At 49.7% G+C, this 14,669-nt stretch overlaps 1 protein-coding gene across 2 annotated transcripts in view; it reads right to left on the minus strand.

The window, feature by feature from the left end:
* Positions 1–7,277: 7,277 nt before the first annotated feature.
* The window catches only part of KCNC4 (potassium voltage-gated channel subfamily C member 4), a 49,812-nt gene continuing 42,420 nt past the window's right edge, over positions 7,278–14,669 (minus strand). For both annotated transcript variants that reach the window (XM_074936122.1, XM_074936121.1), the window contains exon 4: positions 7,278–8,053. In XM_074936122.1, the coding sequence (XP_074792223.1) occupies positions 8,034–8,053 (20 nt within the window). In that variant the 3' untranslated portion in view covers positions 7,278–8,033. The remainder of the gene's footprint in view (positions 8,054–14,669) is intronic.

A 14,669-nucleotide genomic window follows, 5' to 3' on the forward strand; every position in this document is an offset into this window, starting at 1 on the left:
GTGAGTATGTTGCAGACTCATTCCCCATTCCCTCCTCTCTCTTATTGTCTGTGATGGCTTTATACACAGGGGCACTGTTGAGCCGAGTAATACAGTCCAACAGCAAAAGTCTTGCCAAAAGAGACGTATTCCAAGGGCTTGCTGTCAAGAATGGGAGTCTAGAGAAAACACACACACGCCCTTAAATAAACAGCAGATTCCCTTACAAAAACCCCTTGATGAGCTGGAGGTTGATCAGGTTGCCGCTGAACAATAGTGTCTTCTGTTCTCTGTGTCCTTTCTCGACCGTGGTATTTTAATTCCCCCGTATTCAAATATTAGGAATTATGATTAAATTCGCCCTGATTATCCCCCAAAGGAATGTTAACATGGTAAGCAAAACCAAACAAAACTAAACAGGAAATGCACCATTCAGCACCACTGCTTCAAACGGGGAGCCAGGATGCCTGGGTTCTCTTCCTTCTGCAGAAGGGAGTGTGGTCTGATAGTTAGAGAGGGGCACGGGGTGGCAGGACTCCTGGTTTCAATTCCTAGCTCTGTTACTGCCTCATCATGCCGTTTACAGGAAGTCACCCGGGCCCAGATTTTCATAAGAGCTCAGGGTCAGATTTGCCAGCGCTCCCACTTGCACTGAGATTTTCAAAGTAGCTCCGCACCCAGCAGCTCCCACTGTGATACTGCTGGTCAGATTTTCAGACAAGCTCAGCACCCACCATGCAGGCCGCCTTCTTTTGAAAATCTGGTCCTTAACCTCTCTGTCCCTCAGCTTCCCCTTCTGTAAAATGGGCACCATGTCCAGCCTCCCAGGGGTTCTGGTGAGGACTGGTTAATTAATATTTACAAAGTGCCTTGACACCCGTGGGTGTAAGGCTCAAGAGAAATGCAAATGATTGTGATCATTATTACCAAGGAGTGCAGATAGCCAGCTGCATCCTTCCCAAAGGGAACGTGTGCGTAATTTACAAGCCATTCTTACCCCAGCATGGCTTATTTATTTTATTTGCCAGGAATCCCCCTTTGGGCTTAGTTAAATAACCCATCTTCAGCACTGGCACTGCAGCCAGAGCACTCAACTCTCTGTCCCTCTGGGGCAGATCACAAAGGGTTAAATCCCCCCAGGGAGGGGATCCTGCCTCCTGAGTGTTTCAGACTCGCTGTAGCTGCCGCTCTATAGCAACTGGCTTTAAACAGCTACTTCGGGATTAACACAACTCTTGGCTGGACCCACGCAAGGCCTCTCGGAGTCTTGTTAGTAAACAGCAGCTCCCCAGTGCAGCAGCGGGAGAGGGATTCTCTCGCACCCGCCGGCGTCCCTCATCTCCGCTCCCTCTGCGCTCTGGCTTGTTCTTTCCCCTGGTGCCCCGCTGGCCTGCCGTGTTCACACCGCAGGTGCCATCATCAGCTCAAGCGGCGCGTGCTGATGAGCCGCGGGTTTGTTGTATAGAATCATAGAAGATCAGGGGTGGAAGGGACCTCAGGAGGTCATCTAGTCCAACCCCCTGCTCAAAGCAGGACCAATCCCCAATTTTTGCCCCAGATCCCTAAATGGCCCCCTCAAGGATTGAACTCCCAACCCTGGGTTTAGCAGGCCAATGCTCCAACCACTGAGCTATCCCTCCCCCCAAAGCTAAAGCTTGGCATTGGCCGGGAATTGAACCCAGGCCGTCAGCATGGTGGGTGAGAATTCTACCACTGAATCACCAATGCAGCTGTACGGCTCTATCCCCCCAACAGCATGAAGGCATCGAGTCGAGCGATGTCGCAGTTGGAGAAGGGGACCATAGACTGGGGTGGAGGCTGTGGGGGGCCGGGGGGGACTGGGTTCTCTGCTCGATTGTGACTCACTGTGTGACCTGCACCAAGCGGGAGGAGAGCCCAGTCTCACGCTGGTTCCACATCTGCCACTCGGGGGCGGCTCTACTCACCTCAGTGGAGTTACCCCCGTATTTGCACAGCTCTGACTGGGCTCCAATCCTCAGCTGGTGCAAATGGCTGTTGCGCCCATGGCTTCTGATTTACACCCCGCAGAGGTTTTGGCCCTACATCCCTCTGTGACTGACAGACCCCATATTTAAACTGGAGACAATGATAGGTGACCCTCCCTTTCTAACGCGCTTTGATCTCTGCAGGCAGAAGGTGCTAGGGACGTGCCAATTATTATAAGGGCAGGCAGTATAGCCTAGTGAATAGAGCACTCAGGAGCGCTGGGCTCTATTCTGTTGGCTGACTTTGGAACCAGTCACTTTCTCACCCCGTGCCTCAGTTTCCCCATCCATCAAGTGGTGGTGTTGATACCAACCCTCCTTTGCAAAGTGCTTTGAGATCTAAGATGATAAGAGAGAGGTGTTATCATCTCTAAATGGATGACATCTGAGATGAAGATATTTGTAGCCATGGGGGCTGGGATTTTTAAAAGTAGCTGATGGGAATTAGGCACCCAACTTCCATTGAGTTTCAATAGGATTTGGGTACCTAACGCCCCAGGAAAGGTTGGTCTTGCCCCTCCAGGAGGCTGTGAGGGCTTCCTCCTTTCTTAACACTAACCCAGACACCTGCCTCAACCAGGCCTTGTTCTCTCACGGGCTGTGAGGGATTATTCTACCCCAGAATCATAGCCCTTCATCGTTAAGGCACAGACACTGCTAATCGCTTCAGAGGGGTTTGTTTGCTCCCAGTTGGATAAGCATGTAGAAAGCCTCAGGGGAAAGCAGAGGCAACATCCACTAGATTCCCTGCTTACTGAGATCGGAGATCCACACTTCTGTCTCAGGACCAACTCTTCTTACCTGGCAGGGATCCCGCCGCTAATTCCACTGCACCTCTCCGGTCCATACTCCTCTGCTTAGCCCGAGTGCAGGGAGCGCAGCTGTTCTGGAGGATTTTACTGGGTTGCAGCAAGGGCCCAGGGTAGAAGCGCCAGCCAGTTTCCATTTGTGGCATCTTCTGCTGTTTGAACTTCAGAAGACTTACCTGGAGTCTGCGACCGCAACTGCTGCATACACAACCCCCTGGGAGCAGCCGCTGGAAAGACTGTGCCGGCTTCATCTGGCTTTGACTGCTGTACCAAAGAAGCCATTTGGTACAGCAGCCACGGTCTGCGGCAGGAACCTGAGATGAGCACATCTTAAAGGCTCTATGGCAGAGGTGGGCAAACTTTTTGGTCTGAGGGCCACATTGGGGTGCCCAAACTGTATGGAGGGCCGGGTAGGGAAGGCTGTGCCTCCTCAAACAGCCTCCTCCCCCCTATCCACCCCCTCAGAACCCCTGACCCATCCAACCCCCCCTGCTCCTTGTCCCCTGACTGCCCCCCTGCCAGGACCCCACCCTGCTCCCTATGCACACCCCAGCCCCCTAACAGGCCCCCCGGGACTCCCATGCCTATCCAAACACCCCCTGCTCCCTGTCCCCTGACTGCCCCCTGGGACCCCCTGCCCCTTATCCAACCCCCCCCCCGACCGCTCCCTGCCCCCTTACCATGCTGCTCAGAGCAGCAGGACTGGCAGCCCCGCCACCCAGAGCGCTGGTGGCACGGCGAGCGGAGGCTGCAGGGGAGGGGGGATAGTAGGGGAGGGGCTGGGGGCTACCTTCCCTGGCCAGGAGCTCAAGGGCCGGGCAGGACAGTCCTGTGGGCTGGACGCAGCCCACGGGCCGTAGTTTGCCCACCTCTGCTCTATGGCAATTCAAAGCTCCGCTCCCATCCAGTCTCAGTGTTGGAGAACAGTCCAAAGGGTATTAGGCACCCAAAACCAAAGTTGGGTGCCTAACTCCCAGCCATTGAGATGACAGCGCTTGTAATAGGAAGTGGAAAGGAGAGGCAAGAGTGGTGCTTTCCCTTCAGTAGGTTTACTTTTACGGATGTGTGAAACCACAGACAGAAAAGAGACGAGGGGAAGAAAAGGAAAAGAAGAAACCTGGAAATCCTATTTTCTTTCTCTCTCCCAGCTACGTTACCAGCTGCTCTCTGGCACATTCCTTTAGTCCCTTTCTTCTGACTCAATCTCTCTCCTCAGCTGCGCTGCCTCTCTGCAGCTCTGCTCCCCTTTTCAGGACATGCCGTTTTACTGAGGCAATCAAACCATTTGGTCTCCTCTAGCTGGGGCTGCCCCCCCTCACCTCTTCACTGTTTAACGCTGAGTGGTTTGGTCTGTCTCTCACCCTGAACATCTGCGTACATGTCTGCTGGGCTACTTTCCGCAGGGCTATTCCAGTCATTTAGAGGCCCCTCCGTATTTTAGCAGCCATGTTTCCAAAATGCTTTTCCAATCGCAAGGGTGGCCTGCCTCTGTGTGTACATGTGTTGTGTTCTTGAGCATCTGCATGTGTGCATGCAGAGGTGTCCCACCCTGCAGGGCACCGTGTACAACGGTGAGGTTCTGAACCTACACAAGTGACCTCATCATTTCCCATTTTGGCCAAGAAGCTGCAAAAAAAACCAAAAAAACAAAAAACAACCAAACCCTGTTTTTTCTGCATCCATTCCACAAATGGCCATTCTCCTGCTACCTTCCAGCTCTGGCATGTCTGCCTGTCACTTGAACAGCTCTATGGTGTGGCTAGCTGGGAACATAAGATGATTGGCACCTTAACGATATCGGCCGTATGAGAGAATAGGAGCAGGACGCATGCTGCAGCGATAACAAGGAGGGGCAGAAGGATTTTTTGGAGCAACAGGGTGATGTCAGAAGGAGATGGCTGCAATCAGGAGCAACTAAAATGCTCAGGAGATATAACGCACTCTTGCAGGATTTAGGAACATCAGCTGAAGCCAGCTTCCCCAGCCATACAGCTCCTACCTTGCACCAGAGTGGGGCCCACTTTGCAGAGGCATAGAAGCCCTGGGTAGCATCTGCCTTCTTACGCTCCCCCCAAGCTCCATGCCTTCTGCTGCTACCTATCCTTCTCCCTGCAGGTGCCACAAGGGATAGATCTACCATGACCCCTTGAATTCCAAAGGGAGTTGGATCAGGCCCCAAATGATTGTGTAATTGATTAACTGTAGGAAGCAGGAAAAGCCAGCAGAGCTTAGCCACAGGCTACTGGGGACAATTGTACCACATAGAAAGGGGCAGAGGGTGGGCGGCTTAGCCAGCAGCTGACAGGGGAAGAGAAAGATTTGGATCTGCCTATTGGCAGAGACAGGAACCAGCGGGAAATTCCTGACCCGGATCAGAACTTCCTCAGTGTTTGGGTGTGTTCAGCCCTGGGGTTACATTTCTGGCCCATCTCTAGTTAGAAATGGGCATTTCAAAATAACCCTGAGTGGATGCATGCCAGATCTGGGGCTGAGAGGGTTAACAAGCTGTTAATTCGAGCTGGTTAACATTTGCCCCCAAATAAATTGGTTTTGGACAAAAAAACTTTTAACTCAAAAGCTTTGAATTCCAATGAGAAAAAACAGGGCTTTCCCCCACAAGTTTCATCTCATTTTCTCATCGAAATTTCAACAAGATTCATTGACAAACCGACTATTGGAAAGTTTCGATGGCAGAGTGTAACAGCCTGGCTTTGAGCTAGTGACAGTGCCCCCTAGTGGTGCCAAACTGCATAAGGGACATAGCACCACTGCCCTCTAAAGGAGATCTAGAACAGCTGGGAGGGGAAGGTCCCTAATCTTCTCCTGTTGCAGCAGTCAGTTGTCCTTCTGTCTGCAGCATTGCCCCAGTTGCTTCCTTCTGTTCCAGGCTTGCCAAGGCCCTTGCGGTCTCTGAGCTGTTCATATTGCTTGCTGAGCGCCTGCTTGTACATGGCCCAGCCCTGCATTGGCCTACATAGTTTGCAGCAAATACTCATCTATCTTGGACATCTCCACCAGGGCTTGCCTTGCTCAGCCTTTCTGATCCCTATTCTACCACCCTGGGGGTGGTGCAAGAGGGCCATCCTGGCTTGAGAAGTTAAACTCTGGGCTATGGAGCCCAGGCACGGACTCATCCCGCAGCACGGCCAATCAGTAAGTGCCACTGTGGCCCTGCATCACTGAGGGGCTCGGGCCCATTTACACAGCGACTGTGAGCGGCTTTCAGACCCAGACAATGAAGCCGCTTGCTCAGCATTGATCTTCTGGAGAGCGAAACAGCAGCAATTTTGGAACCGGGCCATGGAGTTTAATATAATTATGAAGCTGGTGGTGCAGCTTTCAGCCAACCTGGCTTGCAAATGGCTTGATCTCATCTGAGTGGGAAATATATAGTTCTCTAAATGTCTCGGAGAAAGGTTTTAATCTTTAACTGATGCTTGGCCATCAGCCACAAAACCACTGATCACTCAGTAAGTTGCACTGCTTTCTCTCCAGTGTTATGGAAGGCCTTTCCCAGAGATAGATTCCCAGGGGCTCAAACCCTCTAGTTCTGTTTCCTATCATCGCATTTCACCATCATTCACAAAAATCAGCCCTGGCCTGTGTACATTCTCTCCACAGTCATTCCCAACATGCGTTTCTTGTGAGCTTAAATTAATGTCCCACAAGCGAATTACGACAGTGACCTGGAAGTAGGCAGTGCAGTCGGGGCCACTATGTACACTGCCATTCCATGCCATTTGCTGCTCAATCCCCATCCTGTGCTGGAGAACCTAAGCTGTTATTTAAAACTATTAGGGGCTAGTTCCTCACCTACTGCAAATCAGTGCAACTCCTTTAACTCAAGTGGAGCTACAGCAGTTAACAGTAGCTGAGGATCTGATTCTATATTTCTAGGCCTTATGACGGAAAAAAAACAAAACAAAAAAAAAAACCACCATTGAAAATATGAACCTAATATAAAACCAATATAGTGCCATCTTCCTGAATCTGCAGGCAGCCTGACACAACAGCTCAGCGAGGTGCGAATGATTCCATTCCTTGCAAGAGGTTGTTAACTCTGAAACCTAACGATGGCATTTAAAATGTCAACATTGCTAACTATTTCCCTGCTAATCATCTTTACAGAAAGAGAGTGTGCTTCTTCTATAATCTCATGCTGCCAAGTAGGGAAATCCATATTAAAAACACACACATAAAAACAGGAATCATTTAAATGAAGCTGCCATGGAATTCCCAGTCTGCTGCACTGAGAGCACTGTGGAACCCAGGTGTCCCGAGGCAGACTCCAATGACCCTGCCACAGAGTCCAGGGACCTGGACACAGAGCCTAGGGGACTGTACTGTAGGATACAGGCCTAGGGTGCTGCAGGATTATACAGAGTCTTGGCTGCAGTTTATAGGTGCTGATAACCAAATGAGATTCAGTGAGCTCACGCAAAGGAAAGGCAGTGACACATACAAGAGCCAAATTTCAGCTCCCAGATCTCTTTATTAGAACTCGAGTACTGCTTGACAGGAAGAGGCATGTGTACAGCATATAAGGTAATGGGATTAGTATTGCCTTGGTCACGGAGATATGTAACAGCATTAGAAAGAAGCTGGCCATATCAGGCCAGCTGGTCCACCTGGTCTCTGCTATTGCACTCAGTCATTGGCTACTCTAGTATTGCAACTTGGACTTCTTGGGGGCTTCTTCCCCCCACCCCCATGCACCTCCGGAGCCATCGTCCAATGGGTCCCAAACCAATCCCAGGAGCTGCCTCTTCTAGAGAAGGAATCTGTACATTGGAGGAGGCCGGAGCAAACGTCACAGAGTCTGAAAATAATAGTCCACAGCTACCGCTCGGCGGATGGACACGGTGAGAGCACAGATGGTGCCTGCGAGAGGGCGCCCGTGATGAGCTGCTGACGCCCCGCGATGGTCGTCTGCGGCGAGATCTGGGCGCCGTCTAAGTTACTACAGCAATCACGCCAGCCAACGGGTCAGTCAACAAGTGGAGGGGAGCGAGAGGGTGCGTCGGGACGGACAGCACGGGAGTCGTGAATGGCATCGTCAGTGGGGGCGGGGCGGGGACCATGGTATACGTCAGACAGATGGTCGTACGACACATGCACAACAAGCAAGGTTACAGCGCGGCGGGGGAATCCGGTCTCGTCCCCCTCTTCCCTCGCCTGCCCGTCCTGGGTACATTTCGACCCGGCAAATGGTCTGAGCAAATCCCAGCTTCCAAGGGAGTCACAGGGGATTCGACAGTCCTGCAAAAACAAGGATTTTCAGAGTCTTTCACAGCAAAAAGAGCTTTGCCCATGCGGCTGAGAGCAGGCAAACGTGGCCCCACTAACACGTCTGTTGTTCTCTCGGCCTGCCAGCGCCCGACCAAAGTTTTAAGAGAAGGTGACGACCTCGGCTTGGGGATAATTAGAAGAGGGGACACCTTTGCAGCTCTCTGCATTTAAAGGACGCAGGCATTAAACACACCATGGTACGCACTCTCCTCTCAGCACTTCCTGCTCGGGGATTTAAATAAATAGATAAACAGAGACAGAATGAGATTCACGTGCCCTGTGGGTCCAGAAACCAGGATGCTTTGAAAGGATGATTCATTCAGCTTTCTAAAGCCTGGGTAACACTGAAGCCGCCCAGACAGACCATATGGTAGTTGGGGTGAGTCAGAGAGAGAAGGCTCAGGCTAAATGAAGGGCTGACATCACCCAGGATGGGCACCCCTAGGGCTGGGTACAGTACAATCACTCTGCAGTTATTTGGAGTCCCAGCCCGTAGCTGAGCATCCCTGGGCACCGGACGATCCTCACCCTGGCTGGGACTCAGAAGAGCAGTGGTTCTTAACCTTTTCCACCCAGTGACCCCATATTATTACAGGGCCTCACTCCCAACTGGCCATGAAGAAAGAGGGAGGTAGCTGATTGCAGTGTGGGATCGCAAACAGCTGAGTACCACCACACCTCGCGGTGCTCTCTGAGGGCCGGCCACATGAGGCCCCTTACCTTGGCTAAGAATGCCAGGGGCCAGATAGGGTACCACTCCAGCCACGAGCCTGCATGGACCCCAGGATTGCACATCCCCCCCCAGGGCTATGTTTCTACTGACAATTCCCTGCATCATCCCACTGCCTGGGTTCAGATCCCAGCTGCCCCTGAGTTCACTTGAGGCTGAGCGGAGCTGGTAAATAGCTGGCAATCCCCTGGGGCCCTTACCTAGCTAGTTAGGTGCAGGGACCCCCATGTGAGGTGTGAGAAAAGAACTTGCATTTCCCGATTATAATCAATAGCAACAAGGGAACAGATTCTGCAGGAGACCAAAGCTATCAAGGCCCCTACTTATATGATCCCAGCTAATAAACTGACCGAAATGACTACCGGCATAATGGGAGTACGATTCTTTTAGAAAAAGAGCCTTCACCATAACATAAAGCTCATCTATTTCCTTAACCGGATGTTTAAGAAACATTATCCTGCCTATGTCATCAATATAGCACACTCTGAAATCACTCAGCACCCCTCATTGCCACAGAATACACCTGACACACCATGCATAGTTGGGACCGGCTGCCCAGGGACAGATTCTGTTCTCACCTAGGCTGGTGTAAGCAAGCTAGAGTAACTCCAGTGAAGTGAGCAGAGTCACATGGACACTGGTGGAAATAAGATCAGAATCCAGCCCTGTGATCACTGAGGCACTCTCTCTCCTCAACAGGGTATTGTGATGGCCATGGGAAAGTTGGGGATGGTGGGATAATCCACAGATGGGCCAGATCCTGAGCTCTTACACCGATGTAAATCCAAACTCAGTGGACTTCTAGAGTTACACCAGATCAGTATTTGTCCCAAGGAGAATTCAAGGAAGCCCCATCACTTTTCCCACTGCCTAATCTGAACTGCACAGGATGGTATATTCATGCAGATAGGGAGGGTGTGTTCATTGCATTGGTCTCTTTCTACCACCCTGCCTTCTTCAGAACTTAAACACTGAAAGACTGATGATCCAATTCAGCAGAGCTCAAATGCAGGCTCACTTTTAAGCATGTAAGTGTCCTATTGGAGTCACTGGGACTACTCACACTCTTGAGGTAAGTGCTATAAACCCAGATCCTGAAAAGTACTTGGGCTCTTAACTTCCATTGATTTCAATGAAGTTAGGAGCTTGAATACCATTGAGGATGTGGGCTTAGGACCCAAACGGGTAGCCTGGACTCCCAGGGGGGAAAAAAAAAAATACGGGGACCGGGAGGCTGGGCTCCCAATAGGGTTGCCAATTTTGGTTGGATGTATTCCTGGAGATTGAATCACATGCTATGATCTTTAATTCCTGGAGACTCCAGGCCAGTCCTGGAGGGTTGGCAACTCTAACTCTCTAAGAGCAAGTCAGGGGATTGTTTAATGTATCATAGAGGTGGGATCCAAGTTTTCCAGACATTCATGGCATTCTGAGGTGTGTGTGTGTGTGTGTGTTGGGCCGGGGAGGGGGGATTAGGCGGAATACTGAGAAAGGAGCATGTGCAAACTCCGCTTTCGGGTCTCAGGGATGTTTGGATCCAGCTCAAGTACATAATGCAACAATGACTGACCCATGCACCATGTATGTGAACCATGCATTGGAAAGAGGCAGGAATGAGATCTATGCATTCAAAACAGCTTCAGAATAGTTACCAAGGAGCCAACCCCCGGCTGGGTACCGGTGACAAACACATGAACATGACCTCAGAATAGGTCAGTGCGACAAAACGAAAATGGACCATGGATCCTTCCTTAGTGCCAGCTGCTGTGCAGAACGGCAGGTGCAGTGCCACTGAGCAGCCACCTTTCCCAAATTAATCATGGTCCATCCGATTACATTCTTGCTTTCCCCAGGGTGCAGGGTAGGAATGCACAAAGGCTGTCTTCGCCCTAGTTGTCACTGCAGGAGAGGCAGCTGCAGTGGGAAATGACTATGACCCCCCGTTAACTCACATCCTGGGAGGATAGCAGAGCTGGCCCCACTTGTGTGGGCGAGGAGGCAACGTTCAACTATAGAAATGAATGGTATGTCCCTGCCCACTGGCGGCTTTCCGGAGGGGAAGGAAGGCCCAGTAAGCAGGGCACTCCGGATACATGGGATCAGTTCCCTGCTTTGCCACACACTCCCTTAGGCAAATTGCTCAGGCCCAGATTTTTAAAGGTATTTAGGTGCCTAACTCCCATTAATTTCTGGAGGAGATGGGAGAGAGGGGCCAGTGACAAGGCTGGGATCTGCCCCAGGATACAAGTCTCTACCTGCCCCCCCCCCCACGCCCCTGGCCCCTCCAGGGGCCCCACTTTCAGTGGAAATTCAGTAATAGAATTAATGCCAGTCAACATGGGTTTATGGAAAATAGATCCTGTCCAACTATCTGGTAATCTCATCAAAAAAGATACCAAGTTTAATAAGGGCAATAGTGTTGATGTGCTATACTTAGACTTCTGGAAGGCATTTGAGTTGGAACCGCATGACATTTTGATTAACAAAAACTACAACGATATAAAATTAACATGGCACATATTAAATAGCCTCAATTGCGAATGGGGAATTATTGAGTAGATACGTTTCTAGTGGGGGATCTAGTCTTGGCCCTATGCTATTTACCGTTTTTATCAGTGATCTCAGAGAGAACAGAAAACCATCCCCCATGAAGTCTGCAGAGGACACAAAACTTGGCAAAGTGGTAAATAATGAAGATCACAGGTTACGGATACGTAGTGATCTAGAATGCTTGGTAAACTGGGCATAAGCAAACGATCTGTGTTTTAATACGGCTAAATGTAAATGTGTCCATCTAGGAGCAAAGACTGGAGGCCCTACTTTCAGGATGGCAGATTCTATCCTGGTCAGTAGTGACTGAAAGATTTGGGGGTCGTGGTCACACCTTCTTGTCAACTGTTTGAAATGGGCCACTCTCATTACCATTACAAACGTGATTTTTCCTCCCTTGGCATCCTACTGTTAATTGAATGGTCTCATTAGACTGACCTCCCACTTGGTAAGGCAACTGCCATCCTTTCATGTGCTGTGTATTTATACCTGCTACTGCATTTTCCACTCCATGCATCTGATGAAGTGGGTTCTAGCCCACGAAAGCTTGTGCCCAAACAAATTTGTTAGTCTCTAAGGTGCCACAAGGACTCCTCGTCGTTTTTGTGGATCATCAGTGGATCAGGAGCTCCGAGTGCTATGATGTGGCCAAAAGAGCTAATGTAATCCTTGGATGCATTCATAGGGGAATCTGGAGTAAAGAGATTATTTTCCTTCTATATTTGGCATTAGTGCGACCGCTGCTGGAATCCTGTGTCCAGGTCTGGTGCCCACAATTCAAGGAGAATGTTGATAAATTGGAGAGGGGTCAGAGAAGAGCCACAAGAATGATGAAAGGATTAGACAACCTGCCTTGTAGAGACAGACTCAAAGAGCTCAGTCTATTTAGTTCAACAAAGAGAAGGTTAAGGGGAGACTTGATTGCAGTCTACATAGGGAGCAAATATTGTATAATGGGCTCTTCAGTCTAGCAGAGGAAGGTCTCACACAATCCAATGGGTGGAAGTTGAAGCTAGACAAATTCAGACTGGAAATAAGGTGTATATATTTAACAGTGAGAGTAGTTAGCCACTGGAACAATTTACCAAGGGTCGTGGTAGAGTCTCCATCACTGGCAACTTTTAAATCAGAGTTGGGTGTTTTTCTAAAACATCTGCTCTAGGAAATATTTTAAGGAAGTTGTCCGACCTCCTGCATAACCCAGGACAGACTAGAGGATCACAATGGTCCTGTCTGGCCCTGGAATCTATGAACCAAATATTTTTCAACATCTGGATCCTAATCTTGCTGTTCCCCCATCTCTACAATATGGATAAAAGCACTTCCCTGGCTGCCTACCAGAGGTGTGGTGAGCATAAATACCTTACAGATTGTGAGGTGCCTAGATGCTATGACACTGGTGGCGATGGATAGTACCTTAGATCGGTAGGTATCCCATGTGATCTTTGCCTGAGTCTGCCCATCAAGGGCTGCTTTCTCTTGAGAACAGCAGTGTGAAGCTAAACCACCATAGAAATTCTAAGCGCAGGTTCCTTGCTTGTTAACAGTACATTAATGTGGGCCAGACCAGACCCTCTGTGAAATCACAAGGTCCTTCACTCAAATACATCTCCTTTCCTTTGACTAGAGTCCCCTCCACATGCACTATTTGAACCAAGTCTCCATTGAGACACCAGAGACTGCAGCTTAGGCTTGTTGGTTCCTTGTTTGGTTTCTTTTTTAAGGTTAGGGATGACCTATATTCCCAACATTTAAAAAAAAAAAAAAATCCTTTTAGCCTCAAAGACTGCAGTGGCAGAGATCAGTTTGCAGATTAGCTGGAGCAGTCTGCCATGTGCCTGCTATATCTCATGGCCTTCATGGACACAGCACAGAGACCTCTGGGTGCCAAGAGGCAGGGCAGGACAAGGGGTGACTGCATCTTGAACAGGGATCAATGCAGAAGCAAAGCTTTATTTTAGAACACAGCGAGCAATTAAAGGGTCTGCTGAGCTTTTCCGTTGCCTGGATGGATCTCAGGGAACTGTTATGTTGAAAGGTGCTAATGGCTGCCCTCAGGAGAGTCTTTGATCCAAAGACAATCATAGACCTCTAAACTCAGTGGGTATGTGACTCAATGGAAGGAGCACTTAAGCCCGTTTTATAGCAGACAGCTACGAACAATGCAGGACTGCCCAAGGCACATGGCCGGTTGCAGCTCAGCTGTGTGGGCTGAGTTTCCCTGACCACCACTGCAGGAGCTAGGAGACTGGTTTTGCAGCCTGTGTGTGTTGGAGGCAGGAAGCCTGGAGAAGTAATTGTGAGCGTGACCCTGAGAGGAAGCAGAGAGACAGAACTTTTTGGGCACAGAGCTTGCTGGAGTGGCAGGCATGGGGATTTCTGAGGCAGGAAGCTGCCTGCTATTTGCTTGATGCTACGAGTTAGGTAGAAACTACTTCTCATTCTAATGATCCCAACGCTGTAAGGCCTTGAGTATTGGCCAAGCACTAGGCCAAAAGGGAAGTGAAAATTTTGGCCCCATTGGGGGCACTGAGCAGTTGGAAATCTGGCCCTATAAACAGATCTGTGCCAGGAGCGTGAAGGATACCTGGATGGCTATGTTCTGATAGGACATTATATCCCCTGCTGGGGGAAGACAAGCTAGCTCACGTGCACCAAAGCCATGAGGGAGGTACGCTGGCTTCTCTCGTGCAGGGAAGAAGATCAGCCACCATGCATTATACATCTAAAAATCTTCCTTTTCCAAAATCCCCCCTGCTGTTTGTCAGGGTGGGAACTGCTGAGATGGCAATTGTGGAAAGTTAAAGCACCTTGGAAGGGGTAGCGAGCTCGGTAATGAATATCCTTCAGCTTTGAAAAACCTGGGATCTGTTAGGGCAGCAATGAAGTGACACAGGGATCAGGGGTTAGACTAGGGAAAATAGTAAGAGGGGAAAATCTCTCCAAAAATATTTGCCACTGTAACAATCACCCTGGACGGGTCATCTGCAGGGACTGAACCCAGGAGCTCTGGATCTAAGGCCACGTGCTGTTACTGCTAGATAATAACTAATCAGCCCCATTCACTCAGTGTCATTTAAATCTCCTTCCATGGTCTGGCCACTAGAAGGGGACCAAGACAGATTTAGCTCACATGATACTGATTTTAAACTGTAATCCACCCTAGCCTAGTTATGTAAGTGTTGGTTTAAAAAAAAACAACAAAAAACAAAAAACCAGTTGTCGAAATCACTGCACAGGCAGAAACAGACAGAGTATTTCCACCAATAATCATCGAAGTTGACAGACAGGCAAAAGACGACAAAT

Source organism: Natator depressus, chromosome 21 (genome assembly GCF_965152275.1).
Source record: "Natator depressus isolate rNatDep1 chromosome 21, rNatDep2.hap1, whole genome shotgun sequence".
Lineage (NCBI taxonomy): Eukaryota > Metazoa > Chordata > Testudines > Cheloniidae > Natator > Natator depressus.